At 37.2% G+C, this 18385-nt stretch overlaps 1 protein-coding gene across 1 annotated transcript in view; it reads left to right on the top strand.

Moving 5' to 3' along the window:
• LOC127525417 (cilia- and flagella-associated protein 46) overlaps positions 1–18385 on the top strand; it is a 75868-nt gene that overhangs the window by 33585 nt on the left and 23898 nt on the right. Inside the window, exons 25-39 of the mRNA XM_051917951.1 lie at positions 328–478; positions 1353–1536; positions 2674–2806; positions 2891–3057; positions 3141–3254; positions 4667–4828; positions 6965–7113; positions 7194–7292; positions 7381–7423; positions 7502–7636; positions 8476–8676; positions 9495–9601; positions 9687–9869; positions 10515–10650; positions 17226–17423. Of these exons, the coding sequence (XP_051773911.1) occupies positions 328–478; positions 1353–1536; positions 2674–2806; positions 2891–3057; positions 3141–3254; positions 4667–4828; positions 6965–7113; positions 7194–7292; positions 7381–7423; positions 7502–7636; positions 8476–8676; positions 9495–9601; positions 9687–9869; positions 10515–10650; positions 17226–17423 (2162 nt within the window). The remainder of the gene's footprint in view (positions 1–327; positions 479–1352; positions 1537–2673; positions 2807–2890; positions 3058–3140; positions 3255–4666; positions 4829–6964; positions 7114–7193; positions 7293–7380; positions 7424–7501; positions 7637–8475; positions 8677–9494; positions 9602–9686; positions 9870–10514; positions 10651–17225; positions 17424–18385) is intronic.

Here is an 18385-nt window from a genome sequence, read left to right as displayed (position 1 = left end):
GTGTATAATAAAGTAAATATAGTGAAAACATCAAATAAATGCTGAGCAGTAAATCAGTGAATGTTTTGTAATTATCTTTCACTTTTGCACTTTTAGATTTTGAGCAGACTTAGAAAAATCCGCTTTCCTGAAAGGAAATTGTGTGTAAATAATTCTGCCATGATTGAGTTCCTGTAGTGAACTGATTGTTTTGCTCATAAATTTTTTTTTTAATGGAATTACATTTTATAAATTCAACTGACTGTGAGACTTTAGTTTAATTGAAAAGGGATGGTTTTGGCATGTTCCGAGAACTTTCCGCACCCGTCAGCCTCCTCTCTCTGTCAGCAGACGCAGGCAGTCGTGATAATGACCTGAAGGTGTGGGCGTCCATGTACAACGCTCTGCTCCATATTCATGCAGACAGTGGTGACTGGAGGAAAGGCCTACAGCTGCTGGACGAGGCTGTCAGAGAGATGCCACACACCGCACACCGCCTGTGAGTCCTTCCCTCCAACACACACGGCTGCAATATCTGCCCTTTTTAACTTGCAGTGTTTCACGGGTCACTGGATACTTGCAGCCAGAGGTGATAAAAATGGTGCAGAACAGAGCCGTGATGATTTCTGCTCTTGGTATTTTCGTGTGTGTGTGTGTGTGTGTGTGTGTGTGTGTGTGTGTGTGTGTACTACTACAGATAAGCCATATAATTGGTTATCAGGTCTCTAATACTGCATTTATCAGTAAATGGCGCCATCTGGCGGGTCTCTGTAGAACAGCGTCGTTACACCACTGTGATGCATTCATTCATTTAGCAGACGCTTTTATGCAATTAAATGAGGAATACAACAAGTGAGGAGCACGAGAAATACAAAGTTTCAAACATTATCTAGAATAGGAAAATGTGTTCATAAGGAAACAATGTTATTTACATGTAAAGAAACTCAATTTTAATGTACGATTGCAAATGCACATTAAGACATGAGCTGACATAGAGGGAAAAGTCATAGATTTCGACTTTTTTTTTTTATAGACTTTAAAAATTTAAGTTGCAAGAGTGAACAGGCTCTGGCAAGTTAAGGTTATTTTACCATCCACTAATGATTCTTTCGTTTGTCTGTGAGGTTTTGGCGACACCTGCTGGTCTTACACATGTACAGCATGTTTTCATTTGTGGTCAACAATGAGTGAATCTCACGAATTTAGGTGTTTAGATCGAAAGATTGTTTTAAGATTATGAGAAAAATTCAATCCTTCAAGTGTATCCTGTTTTTTGCATTTTAGTGTGATTCTCAGTTACACTAAATGAATTATTAGCCACTTGAAAATCATCATTTTCTCTGTTATGAAGCTCTGTGTGTGTCTGTGCGCAGGGTTCTGTTTAAGCAGTGTGTTCTGGTCAAGGCCCGGTTGGGAGAGTCTGTTCAGCTGGACATGCAGCGGTTCAGTGACGAGGGCGAGATCGTCTGCTCTCACATGTGGCGGCGTGCAGCTCTCTGTGCCAAAGACAAACGGCAACGACTGACCTACTATCAGAACGCCATCACGGCACTAAAGGTAAAACCATCAGAAAACACTTCAGACTGGACCACCACTGTTTAATGAGGCTGATCACATTATTAAGGATCAAAGCACAGTGACTGTGTGTGCAGCTCTGTGCATGTGTAATGGTTTGTGGCGACACCTGCTGGTCATACACGTTACTGCATGTTCTCATTAGTGGTCAATAATGTTTGAATCTCGTAAAAGTCTGGGACAGACCATTTTACACCACTGGGACCACATTTTACACCAAAACACACCAAAAAATTATACATTATTTTCATATATATATATATATATGCAGAACAAATTAAGGTGTGTCCAGACTTTGCATGCTAGTGTATTGAATTATCCGACACACTCATTATTATATATTTTTTTTAAAAAATGATTTAAATTAAATTTAGTATAAAATACTACTGTGATATAAACTTACAAATGTCATTTCCAATTTTCCCAAATTCTCATGGGTGGAAAAGTAGTAAAAAAGTGCTGTAAAAAAACAAAAAATATATTTTATTAGTTTTTTTTTTTTTTTTAAATGTCTATATAGTATTCATTCATTTTTATTTCAGTTTTAGTTATTTTAGTACATAAAGTTAAACCAAATTAAAGTTAGAAATTTTATTTTATTTCAAGTAATGAAAAGGTTTTTTTTTTAATGATTTTAGTTTTAGTTAACTATAATAGCCCTGATAAAAGCTGGTTAAAAGCGTCTGCCATATGTATACACACACACACACACACACACACACACATATATATAAATATATATACGGCAGATGCTTTTAACCAGCTCTTTATATATCAGAGCTATTATTTATTTAATTTATTCAAAGCAACTTGCATTGCATTCAAGGTAAACATTTAAACTTTTTTTAATCAGTTCTTGCTTTCCCTGGGAATCGAACCCATGACCTTGGTGTTGCTAGTGCCATTTTTCTTCTTTTTCCTGTACAGTAATGAGAATTTAGTAGAAGATGAGCTTAATTTATTTTTTACATAATGGTTATAACAGAACCTTAATTTTTTCCATGAAAAAATATATTTTAAAAATGTTTTGATTTTGGGGGTAAAATATGATCCAGAGATTTCATGACAGTTATTTAGTTAATCAGCGCTAACTGACAGATCTTCTGTGTGTTTCCTCAGTCTTCTGGTGCTCAGTGGCAGAAGGTGGACGTCCTGCTGGAGTTTGGCGAGTGGCTGTATGTCACACATTTTCCTGTGACTGACGTCCGTCTCCAGGTCGAGTGGGCCGCAGACGTCCTGCTGTTCACAGCTGGTCAGTCTTCATCGTGTGATTATCTTGTGTTCTGTACAAACAATCACTTGTGATCACGTCAACATCGCACCCCTGTCCCGTTAGAGGAGAGCGTGGCGTCTGGAGTGCATCTGTCTGAGGTGCGGGCGGTCGGGCGTCTGGAGCGTCTGATGCGAGCGCACACACTGCTGGCTCTCACAGAGGAGCGGTCGTCCCACAAACACCTGCAGCATCTGCTCACCGCACTCAGCTTCACGCTACACATCTGGAAGGTCAGAGCTTCACTTCCATAACTCACACATCTCAGAGCGGGACGCTTGTGTTGGGTGCTCAAGTGTGTCGTTGTTGAATTCAGGTGTCTATAGAAACTGCACAGGAAGTGATGAATCAGTCAGCCGCTGGTCAAGCCGTACGATCCACCAGCTCCAGAAAAGACAAAGAGAGACCAGACGACAAGAAGTCTAAACAGGTGAGGCTAACTAGATATCCAAAAACATCTTCTAAGAACATTTTGCTAACATTCCACTTATTGAAAACATTATTTCTGAATGTTAGATGAACATACAGTTTTGTTTTTTTTTTGTTTTTTTTTTAAATGTTTTAAAAACATTTTTTTTTTTGGTTATGCAAACATTAAGTGAACATTCCGTTTTTCAAAAAATATGGGAATGTTACTTTTGAATGTTCTAAAAATGTTCTGAAACAAGTAGTAACATTTAAAAATGTTTCAGGAAAAAACGTTCCATGAACGATGTTTTGGTGCTAATGTTATTAAACACCTGATAACTGAACGAACCTTCTATTAATGTTAATGTAACTTTGATAGAACCTTGCCAGAACATTCTGAGAACATTCCCTGTTAGCTGGATAAAAGCATTTGATTCTCCATTGAACATAAAGCATCTGTAGAATTTTGTTGCGCGTCAGCTGTGATGAACAGACATCCACTCTCGTATTGCGTGTATAACAGTGGCTAGATAGTGAGAGTTGTGCAGGTAAACCACTGCACACTGACAATTGCTAGAGAATGCGGTGTTTAGTGTCATTGATAGTGCACTTGCCTTGCATGCCAGAAGTGGACGGGCCGGGGTTTGAGACTGACTTGGAGCAGGGTTGTTAGGATTGTAGAATGAGTTTTGGAGGCGGACCAGTGAAGAGAGGGGTGGGTTTTTTTGGGTTGATTTCAAATATCAACAATGTCCAACAATGTTGTTGAAAAAATGGATACCCCACCTTTAAAAAAGCAGTTGAGCATTTCCACCGTTATTGCCCAGGAAAACACAAACAACATTTTAAACACATATAATTTAATTTAACACATGTTGTGCCCTATGTTGACACAATATGTACAGTAAAATATGTACTTATTAGACAATGAAACAAAACAATTATTAGACTGTATTTTCCATGGGATACCAGCATGACCCACTACATTACTGCTGTATTGCACTGCACTGAATACTGAATCCCACAATGCAGTGTGCTGGACTTGACCTGCCATTTGCAGTGAGATGAATGAACTGGAGCTGAACTCTCTTCATCAAACTGCCAAAAGTCATTTTTACACAAAAATCTATTAAAATGCATATATAAATGTTTTGTTTCTCAGACTGACTCGCCGAATGAAACAGTGTAATGAGAGAATTTGTTTCCAATGGTTAGTAGTATATAATGCATTCTGTTTCACATGCTATTTTTGTAGTAGTTTAAGAATGCAGTGTACACTACCTTTCAAGTTTTGGGTCGGTAAAATAAAATCTTTTGTAACATTATACATGTCTTTACTGTGCCTTTTGATCAATTTAAGGTGTCCTTGCTGAATGAAAGTATTAAATGCACATACAGTGCCGTTTCTCTATTATATATGTTATATTACTCCAGCCATCTCCTGCTGAGGACAAACCCAGAGGTAAAGCTGTAGAAGTGTCTCTTCCCATCAGCCCGGAGCAGTGGGCTCAGTTTGAGTGTCCTGAGGAGGTTCGACAGGCCTTTTGTTCTGACGTCAGCCCGTACAGCATCAACGGCACGGCCCTCAGCGCGCAGGTCAGTGGATCTCCACTAGAAGGCGATGTCATCTCTCATCTGAACAGGGTTTCACATGTGACAGATAGTCTAAACTGTGACAGAGCGGGAAAGTTTCTGATCGATCGCACACTTATTTCGTGGCTTTATGATGAGGAAGTGGAAGTATTGATCTTTAGAGTGAGACCTGAGATATCTGTGACTTAAAGCATCTTCCTCATTGATTGGAAGAGAATTATCTCACTGAACAAAAACAAACACATTATCTCACTGAACAAAAACTGAAAAAAAAAAACACCATTAGAAAACTGTCATGGGTTTATGTCAAGATATAAACACCATCCATCGAGTCGTCTTTATTGGCCAGCCCTACTATTTGAAAATATTAAGAGTGGCATTAAATTTTGCATTGTGATGTTATTGTCATGACAAGTAAGCAAATCTATATATATATAAACGACTGTATTTTTTAATGTTTTTGAAAGAAGTCTCTTCTGCTCACCAAGGCTGCATTTATTTGATCAAAAATACAGTAAAAATTGTGAAATATTACAAATTAAAATATTTGTTTTCTATGTGAATATATAGTAAACTTTAATTTATTCCTGTGATCAAATCTGATTTTTTTAGCATCATTACTCCAGTCTTCAGTGTCACATGATCCTTCAGAAATCATTCTATTATGATGATTTGCTGCTCAAGAAACATTTCTGGGGCTGTATTCACAAAACATTTTATCTTACCACTAAGAGTTCTCCTAAATGGCAGTAAAAGTTCTTAGCTAAGAGTTTTCTCTTAAAACCTATTCACAAAGCTGCTGAGACCAACTTTTACTAAGGAATAGAGAGAAGTCTTAAGCTACGAGAAAGGGCGGGGTTGACCTCGTTGCTATGGACTATGCCCACAGTGATTGGCTGATGGGGAGGAGTCTCTGTCAGCGATTTAATCATAGAAATATTGTAGAATGAGGTATCATGTTGCCATATACAAATAAAGGTTTTAAAATAAAAATATTGCCATATTCAATTAAAGGTTTTAAAATGTAGGCTAAGTGTCACTAATTAAACTAGTATATGTCCAGCTAATTGTCTGCCTCTTACATGTTTGCATCTCGAGAGATTGCAGAATTCAAGTGACAAATTATGTTTTATAAACAAAGTTTTGGAGGAGCACATTCAAACAGTCTATCTAATCAGCTTGAGAGGAGGCATATATATACACAAATGAGAGCCGACTCACATAGTTACCTCGACAGTTTTCTGCATCCCTCTGCCAACCCGTTCCTCACTCTCGGCTGGCTGGGGATATGAGGAGAACTCTGGATTTGGGAAAAATTCCAAGCTTGAAGCCCTCGATCCCCTTGGACAGCACGCCAAATACGCTTATTATATATATATTTTTTACTCTATTTGATCATTTGTAAGTGTGAACTAGTGAAAACAACTGCCACAGGTAGTCAGGCATTATTATTTATTTGTTTATTTGTTAAAGATTTATTTTTGGCATTTTATCGTAGATTTAAATCTATAAATCAAAATATGTATTGCATTTATGAAGAAAAGGCTAAGCACCCAAGGCTATTGCCTCAATGGTGTACAGTGTCTTTGGGTGGATTGCTAAGGCGGATTGGCACCAACAATCATTTTAGGACTGTTTTTGATTTTGTCTTAGTGACTTAGGAGTCCTCTTGAATACTCCTAGGGTTTCACAGATTTAAGAGCTAGTTTTAGCGCTAAAATGCTTTGTGAAATACTCTTAGAGCAAAAATTAAGGAGTCCTAAAATTAGGACTGACACGCACATTATTTTTAAGAGTTTCTTCTCAGCAAGTTAGGAACTACTTTTAGCCTTAAGATGTTTTGTGAATATGGCCCCTGGTTATTATCAATGTTGAAAACAGTTGTGCTGCTTCATAATTTTGTGGAAACTGTGGTACATTTTATTTTTCAGGATTCTTTGATGAATAGAACGTTCAAAAGAACAGCATTTATTTGAAATAGAATCTTTTGTTACATTATAAATGTCCATTTCAATCAAGTTAATGCGTCTTTTCTTTAAAAAAGAAATCATTTTGAACATTAGTGTAAGTATATGTGAACTAAAATTGCATGTGTACACATTATGATAGTGTTTAATGTGTTTAATCGTGTCGTTTCAGAGCCAAACTCTGTTTTATTTGGATCTTTTGGTGAGAGAGCTGGAATCAGTCTCGTTGACCCCACTGACCTTTGCCCCTCTCCACCTGGCAGAGGTCATCGCTCATGACCTCATGCGGAGCAGGAGTCAGTCTGACCTCTACCGCCTCAGGTATCACCCTGAGCACAGCTTCAGTCACATTACATTAGATTTCACAACTAGATATGACAGCACGTCCTCTCATCTCTCAGAATCATCAGGAACTGTCATGATCTGGGATTTGAGTCTTCATCTCCGTACTGTGAACAGCTTCTGAGCTTTACACACGTTCCTGAGGATGAACAGATGTGGTATGATTCTCAAATGAACCGCTTGAATCTCTAATCAAGTCATTATCAGGTGCTTCATAGTGTTTAATGCAACTTTATTTGATTTCAGGAGCCGCAGAGCTGTCATGACTCAGAGCGACGTGACGGACGAGGTCAGTTTCTCACAGCACAGTTTGAGAGTGTTCTGATGTAACTATTTAATGTCAGACTAACACACTGAACTCTGTCAGTCGCCGTTCACTGAAGGTGATCTGTGTGGAAGGACAATGACCGGTCGCTGGTTGGCGAAGGCTGATGTGTGTCTCAGTATGAACCTGTTTCAGCCTGCTAAAGTCCTGCTGAATCACACACACCTGATAGCCGAGGTGAGCAGACAAACTCACATGATGTACCAGTGTTTTACTTCTGACATACTTCATATGTAATGAAGAAAAGCATGAACGAACTCAGCTTTGAAATTCAGCTTTAGTCAAATGACTGAAAACGTTGAATGATTGTTGTATGAGAAGTCTCATGTTTTGTTAATAAACTGCAAAAATGGCTGGACATAAAGTAAGACATTTATTGAAATGTATGCTTAAAACATCTGCCAATAATCAGTGAGTACTAAAATATAAGACTTCTTGTGTAATTATAGGCAAGTTATTCCTGGAGCAATTATATTTTTGTATTTCTGACTTAAGACCAATTAATTAACTCATAACACTCTGAAATAACAAATATTGCACTAGATTTAAAGTAAAATCATTACATAAATTGAGACCACTTCTGTTCAAAAGTTTGGGGTCTGTAAGATTTTTAATGTTTAGAAAAAAGTCTCTTCTGCTCACCAAGGCTGCATTTATTTGAGCAAAAATACAGTAAAAATTGTGAAATAGGTTTACAATTTAAAATGGCTGTTTTATATTGTAAACTAATTTATTCCTCTGATCAAAGATGAATTTTCAGCATCATTACTCCAGTCTTCAGTGTCACATGATCCTTCAGAAATCATTCTAATATGCTTATTTGCTGCTCAAGAAATATTTCTGATTATTATTATCATCAGTGTTGAAAACAGTTGTCCCAGATATGTGCTACTGAACAGATTCAGTGGATTCAGATTGTGTAAAGCTCTTCTTTCTAGAGGAACTTTAGTTTGAGATCTTTGTGGAACTTGGAGGAACTTTAAATGATGCACATCTCATTATTATGTGTGTTACAGGAACTTGGTGATCAGACGTCATTGGCTAAGAGTTTACACCTCCTGGCTGTTCTGGCCAATCAGGAGCAGAGATACGGTGAGGCTCTTGATCTGTGTCAGCGAGCTCAGGAGATCGGAGGAGATGAGGAGTTCTGCTACCTGCTCGTTCAGACGCTGCTAACAGCTGTAGTGGGACAGGAAGGACAGGACACACATCATCAGGTGCAGAATGATTGACAGCTGTTTAACTGATGGCAGTAATGTAGACCAAATTCATTTAGGGATATTTACAGTAATTGACACAAAACAGATGTCTGCACCGAACTCTTATGATTACCAAGGCTGCATTTATTTGACTTGCTACTTAAGAAACAATTTCCTATTATTATCAATGTTGAAAACAGTTGTGCTGCTTCATATTTTTGTGTAAAACATGATTCATTTTATTTTCCGGTATTCTTTGATGAATAGAAAGTTCAAAAGAACAGCATTTATTTGAAATAGAATCTTTTGTAACATTATAAATGTCTTTACTGTCACTTTTGATCAATTTAAAGCATCCTTGTTTAATATAGTATTTATTTCTATTTTTCTTACATCTTAATATACGTGTATATACACAAACACTAAATAAAACAGCTGTTTTAAATTGTAATATTTCACAATATTATTGTTTTTACTGTATTTATGATCAAATAAATGCAACCTTGTGTGCAGAAGAGACTTTTTTCAAAAACATTAAAAAAATTCTACTTTTGAACAGTAGAAGTATATATTTTTCATATTACATTATATTCCAGCTGTTTTAATTCTTAGGCTCAATATGTCAAATTAAAATAAAAGTGCATTTGTTGAACATTTTTATGCATTTCTAAACTAGATTTATTTTTTATTTTTTTTTTACTAGAAGTTACATTTATGTAAATCCAAAACATTTGTTTTTGCACTAAACACTTTTTACACTCAATATTCTTCATTGTTTATTTCTAGGGATATTAAGAGCAAAATATAATGTCAAAAATATGCTGTGTGTTCTGCAGGTGTGTGAGATCACTGAACAGGCCTGCAGAACCATCAGAGCAGTTCTAGAGCAGAGACAGAACCGAGCTTCAGTCCTGCGCTTCTTCATCGCGTCGCTGGAGACCAGGTGCATTTATGGATTTACTTACAGATGATGCTCAATATTTCATAATCAAAGCTGAATTACAGTAACACTGTATGTGCACGTGAAGGGGGGCCATTTTACGCCAGCGTTTACTGAGTCCTGCCACTCCGCTGTGCTGTCTGAGTGATCCGGAGGTGGAGATGTTGAGCTCAGTGTGTGACACACTCAAACACGCTGCCTCCGAACTGCTGCAGCTGGGATACAGGACACAGGCCGCAGAGGCCACGCTGGAACACGCCAACACGCTGAGGTACAACACGTGACCAGCACGCAAACACAGACGCTTCACTGCTAGTGGATTGGGGAAGGTGTTTACATTAGGTGTTTTAACTGCTCACCATTCCTCATGAAGACATGTCCAGGTCACATTTAGTTAAATATAATATAGTTTTGCAATAGTAATGAGAATTTGAGGGTGATAATGTCTCAAAACAAAAAAGTCTGGTATATATAGTTTGGTGTCAGTATGAACATTAAACAATTTTTACAGAACATTAAACAAAAGAAATTGATACTTTTATTCAGCAAGGGCACATTAAATTGATCAAAAGTGACAGTAAAGACATTTATAATGTCACAAATTATTCTATTTCAAATAAATATAGAACTATAAATGTAGAATAAACTACTGTCTGCCCTAATCAATTTTATATATATCATTTTGGGGTGATATATGGCTCATATTCATATACATGACCTTTTAGCTTTTTGTACTTCAGTAGTCTTGCAGTGTGACAAATGCATTTTTAAACCAACAAAAAGTTCATGCACCCTCATTTAATTCCATGTCTCTCAATTAATAAAAGGTCATTTGAGCAAAAGTAAATGCACGTTGTTGTTTATTGTAGTAGGTTTGAATCCGATGTTTGATTTTGTCTTTGTCTTTTTCATCAAGAATTCTGGCTGCTCATGCTTTGAGTGCAGAAGAGAAACAGCGCCACCTTCTGCATGCATTCGCCCTTATGAAGAAGGCTGTGTCTATTCAAGAGGAAGTCGTCACTAATGTCCTGAATGTTCTTCCACCTCATGAGGTAAGAGATGTTTGATGATCAGTTCTGTATAGATGGGTATAAATCTGCAGAATTTATACTAGCAGGACTGAAATGACACGTTCACCTTCATTAGGGCAGACAGTAGTTCTATAATGTATTGGTTTAGTTTACACTAGTAATAATTAGCTTTATTCATCTTTATCCTGGTGACACATTTCCTCCTCTTCTTTGATAAGCAGGTGTTAGGCTTGGCATATTAATTCAAGTTTCCAGACCTTCACACCTTCCACACCTTTGATAATCACATTTGTTTGTCGATTACCTTTCCTCCACGTGCGGTAATGTTGAATCTAAAGGACACAACACATGAGCTTTCTTTCAAGGGGAACAAACGCGATTAGCACACGGGGAAATGTGATTTGGTTCTGTGTTCGTTAAGCTCGCCGATAGTTTTCTTGGCCCCCTGTTGGGCTTAGCGTGCCAAACAGCACACCGGCTCATTTGAACACCACGCTAATTCATTTTGCCTCACACTGCATTATGGATTTTCATTTTCTCAAATGGATTATCTTATTACAAAGCTCTCTGGGTGCTCATATTTATGAAAAGAGGGCAATGAACACATTGACCAAATGGGGATATCTGAATTGCTAAAGTAGTTAGACTCTTGTGCCTTTTGATTTAACGGAATAGTTCAAATCCTGTCGTCATTTATTCACCTTCCAAACCTGGAGGACTTTTGAACAGAAGATATTTTGAAGAATCTTCAAGCTGCTCTTGTTCCATATGATGAAAGCCAAAATAAAAGTTTGGTTTAACTTGAAGAAATTGTGACGGAAATATATTACTATTGTACAGTAGAATTTACCTCTCAAAGTTATAATAATAATAATAATAAATTATTGAACTTTAAGGAATAATCACACAGTATTTTAACAGTAAACCTCTGTTGTGTAGCATTTTGTTTGCAAAAAATTATTACATCAATTTGTATGCCTTTATTTAATAACATCGTTTTTGATAATAAATTGGTCTTAAATCATAAATCAAAAAAATTAAAACTCAACACAGAATTTCTGTAAAAATAAAACATTTCATAGGGCCCATACTGTAAGAAATAATTAATACATTATTATTTTTTTTTTTAAAGTTTTATGAATTCAATTGATTAGACATGTGACACAGAAAAAATAAAATGTATTTCATAGGGCTCTAAATGTATGTGTGTGTGTATGTATATATATATATATCCCAAATTCAGTATCTCAGAAAATTAGAATATTACTTAAGACCAATACAAAGAAAGGATTTTTAGAAATCTTGGCCAACTGAAAATGTATGAAGTATGAACATGAAAAGTATGAGCATGTACAGCACTCAATACTTAGTTGGGGCTCCTTTTGCCTGAATTACTGCAGCAATGTGGCGTGGCATGGAGTCGATCAGTCTGTGGCACTGCTCAGGTGTTATAAGAGCCCAGGTTGCTCTGATAGTGGCCTTCAGCTCTTCTGCATTGTTGGGTCTGGCATATCGCATCTTCCTCTTCACAATACCCCATAGATTTTCTATGGGGTTAAGGTCAGGCGAGTTTGCTGGCCAATTAAGAACAGGGATACCATGGTCCTTAAACCAGGTACTGGTAGCTTTGGCACTGTGTGCAGGTGCCAAGTCCTGTTGGAAAATGAAATTTGCATCTCCATAAAGTTGGTCAGCAGCAGGAAGCATGAAGTGCTCTAAAACTTCCTGGTATACGGCTGCGTTGACCTTGGACCTCAGAAAACACAGTGGACCAACACCAGAAGATGACATGGCACCCCAAACCATCACTGACTGTGGAAACTTTACACTGGACCTCAAGCAACGTGGATTGTGTGCCTCTCCTCTCTTTCTCCAGACTCTGGGACCCTGATTTCCAAAGGAAATGCAAAATTTACTTTCATCAGAGAACATAACTTTGGACCACTCAGCAGCAGTCCAGTCCTTTTTGTCTTAAGCCCAGGCGAGAAGCTTCTGACGCTGTCTGTTGTTCAAGAGTGTTTCACAATCCTCTCCAGGGTGCGGTTATCCCTATTGCTTGTACACTTTTTTCTACCACATCTTTTCCTTCCCTTCGCCTCTCTATTAATGTGCTTGGACACAGAGCTCTTTGAACAGCCAGCCTCTTTTGCAATGACCTTTTGTGTCTTGCCCTCCTTGTGCAAGGTGTCAATGGTTGTCTTTTGGACAACTGTCAAGTCAGCAGTCTTCCCCATGATTGTGTAGCCTACAGAACTAGACTGAGAGACCATTTAAAGGCCTTTGCAGGTGTTTTGAGTTAATTAGCTGATTAGAGTGTGGCACCAGGTGTCTTCAATATTGAACCTTTTCACAATATTCTAATTTTCTGAGATACTGAATTTGGGATTTTCCTTAGTTGTCAGTTATAATCATCAAAATTAAAAGAAATAAACATTTGAAATATATCAGTCTGTGTGTAATGAATGAATATAATATACAAGTTTCACTTTTTGAATGAAATTAGTGAAATAAATCAACTTTTTGATGATATTCTAATTATATGACCAGCACCTGTATATAATGAATAATTTGTTGTTTCATGATTTCTATTAATTATTGATCAATTAATTACTAACACATGAGAGCGAGTAAATGATGACAGAATGATCACTTTTTAGCTGAACTGTCTCTTTAAATCACAAATGCAAACTGAAACGCTGTTTGTTTGCAGGCATTTGTTGTGGATCCTTCTGTTGGATCCTGCATAAATCAGAAAACATATTGTTTGCACCTGATTTAACACCTGCATTGGCTTTGTTACCAGAGTCAGATTGAAGTTTATTCTTCCATTAGATTGAGCCTCCACCTACAGCAGATGGTGCTGCCACCCCAAAAGACAATAAATCGAACAGAGGCGACTCTGGAGACATTGTTCGCTGAAATATATTACAGAAAGAATGTTTGGTTTTCCATAGAAAGGGAAGAGAAAGATATGAGCAGAAATATGTCTCAGTGATGCATGAGACAAAACCTGCCAGTGGTTTTGAGAATAGGAAATTAATCTCAGATTTGATGATCTCTTGAATAAAATACATTGTTTCACTTTATTTTCTGTACTGTAAAAAAAAACACCTGACACGCTTCATCAGGAAGATCTCTTTCTATATTTCACTTGAAACAACATTGTTCAAGTGAAATATAGAAAGATGTAGAATCAATTCTCACTAACTATACCACAGTTGAATACATCTCAACATGCAGCAGATTAATCCAAAATATTTTACATTATTTGCTACGCAAACCTTCACTGACCTTCATCTCTGTCCTGAATATTTTGGAGAGATGAAATTGAAGAAGTAAATGAACAAAAGAACTAAAGTGTTTTTCGGTTCAGACACAGGAAGGTCGTTCTGACGGTGGTCACATGGCTCATTTGTGAACAGGTCATTCTTGTAAGACCTTGTTGTCGGGTCATTTCCTGTTTTCACTCCTCCATTTCCTCAGTCTCTGACCCTGATGAATAATTCATGACTCGTCCAGCGAGACCTAGATTTACAGCAGGATTGCTCTGGAAAAACCCTGCAAGTGTTTGTGGGTAACAAATCAGTTGCACTTTTACTGACTTTGGTTTCCTTACTTGTACACATTCACAAATTAAGGTCGAAAACAAATTAATTCAATTGCATAAGACATTTCAGGTAGTGTAAGCATGTTCTCTATTTGAATGATTCATTACTGCAAGTTTTTCCAAAAGTAAATATTTGTTTGTGTTTTTAATGTTCATCAAAATGTAATAACTCTGTCACTCAAACAATGTTCTTTTTTCTGATGTCACCTAGATTAGAAATAATGCTCATTAATGATCAAAAATGTATTCAGTCATTGTTTTAGGCTGCTGTTGTTGATGATGCAGAGAGTAAATCCACTTCTGACTCCCATTCAGAGCTGATGTCAACACGCTTCACACAGATCAATTCTTATAGATTGTTTTCTTGTTGAAAAGAAATATCACATTACGCAAGTAAAGGGTTAAACTGATGCATATTGACTTGAACAATCAGCAGAACCCAGATAACAATCAATGTTGATTCAATGTCAGAAACCCACGTTGATTCAGTGAGTGTTGCTGTCAAAGATCAGTTCAGATCAATGTGCCCATTTCTGAGTGAAGCAGAGTAGAGTATTACATAAAGCAATAGATACTACAACCCGAATTTCGGAAAATTTGGAACGTTTTTTAAATTTGAATAAAATGAAAACTAAAAGACTTTCAAATCACATGAGCTAATATTTTATTCACAATAGAACATAGATAACATAAAAAATGTTTAAACTGAGAAATTCTACAATTTTATGCACAAATTGAGCTAATTTCAAATTTGATGCCTGCTACAGGTCTCAAAATAGTTGGGACTGGGGCATGTTTACCATGGTGTAGCATCTCCTCTTCTTTTCAAAACAGTTTGAAGATGTCTGGGCATCGAGGTTATGAGTTTCTGGAGTTTTGGTGTTGGAATTTGGTCCCATTCTTGCCTGATATAGGTTTCCAGCTGCTGAAGAGTTTGTGGTCATCTTTGACGTATTTTTCGTTTAATGATGCGCCAAATGTTCTCTATAGGTGAAAGATCTGGACTGCAGGCAGGCCAATTCAGCACCCGGACTCTTCTACGACGAAACCATGCTGTTGTAATAGCTGCAGTATGTGGTTTTGCATTGTCCTGCTGAAATACACAAGGCCTTCCCTGATATAGACGTCGTCTGGAAACCTTTATATACCTTTCAGCCTTCCAAAATTCATAGTGCCTTCCAAAACATGCAAGCCGCCCATACCGTATGCACTTATGAACCCCCATACCATCAGAGATGCTGGCTATTTAACTGAACGCTGATAACACGCTGGAAGGTCTCCCTCCTCTTTAGCCCGGAGGACACAGCGTCCGTGATTTCCAACAAGAATGTCAAATTTGGACTGACCATAGAACACTTTTCCACTTTGAAACAGTCCATTTTAAATGAGCCTTGGCCCACAGGACACGACGGCGCTTCTGGACCATGTTCACATATGGCTTCCTTTTTGCATGATAGAGCTTTAGTTGGCATCTGCAGATGGCATGGCGGATTGTGTTTACTGTAAGTAGTCTGTAAGTATTCCTGGGCCCATTTAGTAATGTCATTGACACAGTCATGCCGATGAGTGATGCAGTGTCATCTGAGGGCCCGAAGACCACGGGCATCCAATAAAGGTCTTCGGCCTTGTCCCTTACTAACAGAGATTTCTCCAGTTTCTCTGAATCTTTTGATGATATTATGCACTGTAGATGATGAGATTTGCAAAGCTTGTGCAATTTGACGTTGAGGAACATAATTCCTCAATCTTGGAAAGTATTCCACAATCTTTTTACGCACTCTTTCACAGCTCAGCCCATCTTTACTTCTGAGAGACTCTGCCTCTCTAAGACATCCCTTTTATAGCTAATCATGTTACAGACCTGATATCAATTAACTTAATTAGTTGCTAGATGTTCTCCCAGCTAAATCTTTTCAAAATTTCTTGCTTTTTCAGCCATTTGTTGCCCTCGTACCAACTTTCTTGAGGCCTGTAGCAGGCATCACATTTGAAATGAGCTCATTTAGTGGATAAAAGTGTAAAATGTCTCCGTTTAAACATTTGTTATGTTATCTATGTTCTATTGTGAATAAAATGTTGGCTCATGTGATTTGAAAGTCTTTTAGTTTTCATTTTATTCAAATTTAAAAAACGTCCCAACTTTTCCGGATTTCGGGTTATATATTATGGAAGGTTGTTTCCGCCACTAAATAAAAAAATTAAAAAGGTAATTGCGACTTTTTATCTCACAATTCTGTTTTTTTTTCCCTCAGAATTTAAACTCGCAATTGCATGTTATAAAGTTAGAATTGTGAGATATAAAGTCGCAGTTCTGACTTTTTTCTCACAATTGCAATTCTGACTTTATAACATGCAATTTTGAGTTATAAAGTCAGAATTGTGAGATATAAACTTGTAATTCTGAAAAAAAGTCAGTCTTTTTCCTTCACAATTGGACATTATAACCTGCAATTGCGAGTTTATATCTCACAATTCTGACTTAATATCACGCAATTCTGACATTAAACTCGCAATTCTGATTTTATATCTCTCAATTCTGAGAAAAAAAGTTAGAATTGTGAGATAAAAAAATCGCAATTACCTTATTCAGTTTTTATTTCATGGCGGAAACAAGCTTCCATACTATACAGTATAGCAAATCTCAACTGCTTGATTGTTTATATTGTTGCAAAATGTAATATTGTCATCCAGCTTTAACTATAACGCATGAAGATATTAAGATATTATAAAAAGTTGCTTTAAAATGATGAGTATTGTGAAGAGTGCTATACAAATAAATTTGACTTGACTTGAAAGATGCTATTAATAATGTCACTGATGAATCATTCACAATAAGCCCAGAAACATGAACTAAAAGTCTACTTTTATTTTATGCTTTATTTAAATAAATGTTCATGTTAAAGAAATCCAGATACATTATAGTAACAGTTTTAAAATCTCCCTTAGTGTGCTGTGTGGTAGTAGATGTTCTTGTGTGTGTTTCCTCTAGTCCGGTTGGCGTAACCTCCCTGCGATGCGTGTGTGTGTGCGTCTGAGACTGGCTCTTGCCGATCTGGCCCTGTTCATGCTGGACATCCAGTGTGCCGAGCAGAAGAGGAAGTCCATCGACAGGGACAGGAAGTGCTCAGTGGAGAGGGCGGTGGAGGACTTCATCAGGAGCAGCTCTGATCTCACCGATCATGAAAGGGTGAGAAACCAACTGACCAACTGAACGTCCATTGGGATCACGATCAAGGTTGCCGACTCTCACACATTTTGACCAGATTGTTCATAGCCGTTGCCGAATTGGTCATTCCAGGATGACAAAGAAGTTTTAATATGAGGAAAATAACCACCAACATGTTCTTTTGCTGGGTTTAACCCTGTTAACACTTTAGAGTATTTAACAAAAAAACCTGATGTAGTTCACCATACATTTTTCTTGCTATGAAAATTGCAACAGAAGCTGGCATGGTAAACAAACAAACTCTCACACTAGTTTAATTTGAGACCTTTACCACGTCAGGTGTTGATAGATTGATTTACTGTTTAATGCAATCAAGAGATTCATTCCCCAGTGCTTAACTTACATTATAATTATGTGCATATTTCCATTTCCTAACAGTTTGCCATAGCTGGGTATAACTGAACTAAACTATAGCTATAACTTCAAAACACATGTGCATGAATGTTAAACAGATGGAGCATAAGAGACAAATGAGTAAAATAATTTAGATTAAAACATGCATTTTTGTGCATTTTTTATAACAGTAAATGTAACAGTATCTTAATATAACATTTAGGCCCTACTGAAAAAGTACATGAGAGTAGCATATTGAAAGGACTGTACAGTAAGTGTGTTCTTAAAGTCAGTGTGAAACAGAAGTTAATCTCATCTTTTCTTCCCTATTGTGCCATATATCCGAGTGAAACGGCTTCTGGAACAAGAACAAATGTAGGGCGTGGCTTGACTTTGTCTGTGGGGAATTGATTGGATGGTTGTGGTTTGCTATTGGTGGATCTCATGTGAGTGACAGGTTGCCCCGCCCTCATCATCAGAGAAGAGAAGAGATGTCATAGCAAGAGGGAGGGGACGTTATTCTGATTCAAGATTACCAGGAACATGAATTTAAAACAATAATGATGTGCATTTTTTTCTGCTTTACAACT

This window comes from Ctenopharyngodon idella, chromosome 13, assembly GCF_019924925.1.
Source record: "Ctenopharyngodon idella isolate HZGC_01 chromosome 13, HZGC01, whole genome shotgun sequence".
Lineage (NCBI taxonomy): Eukaryota > Metazoa > Chordata > Actinopteri > Cypriniformes > Xenocyprididae > Ctenopharyngodon > Ctenopharyngodon idella.
This window is presented reverse-complemented; position numbering and strand designations above follow the sequence as displayed.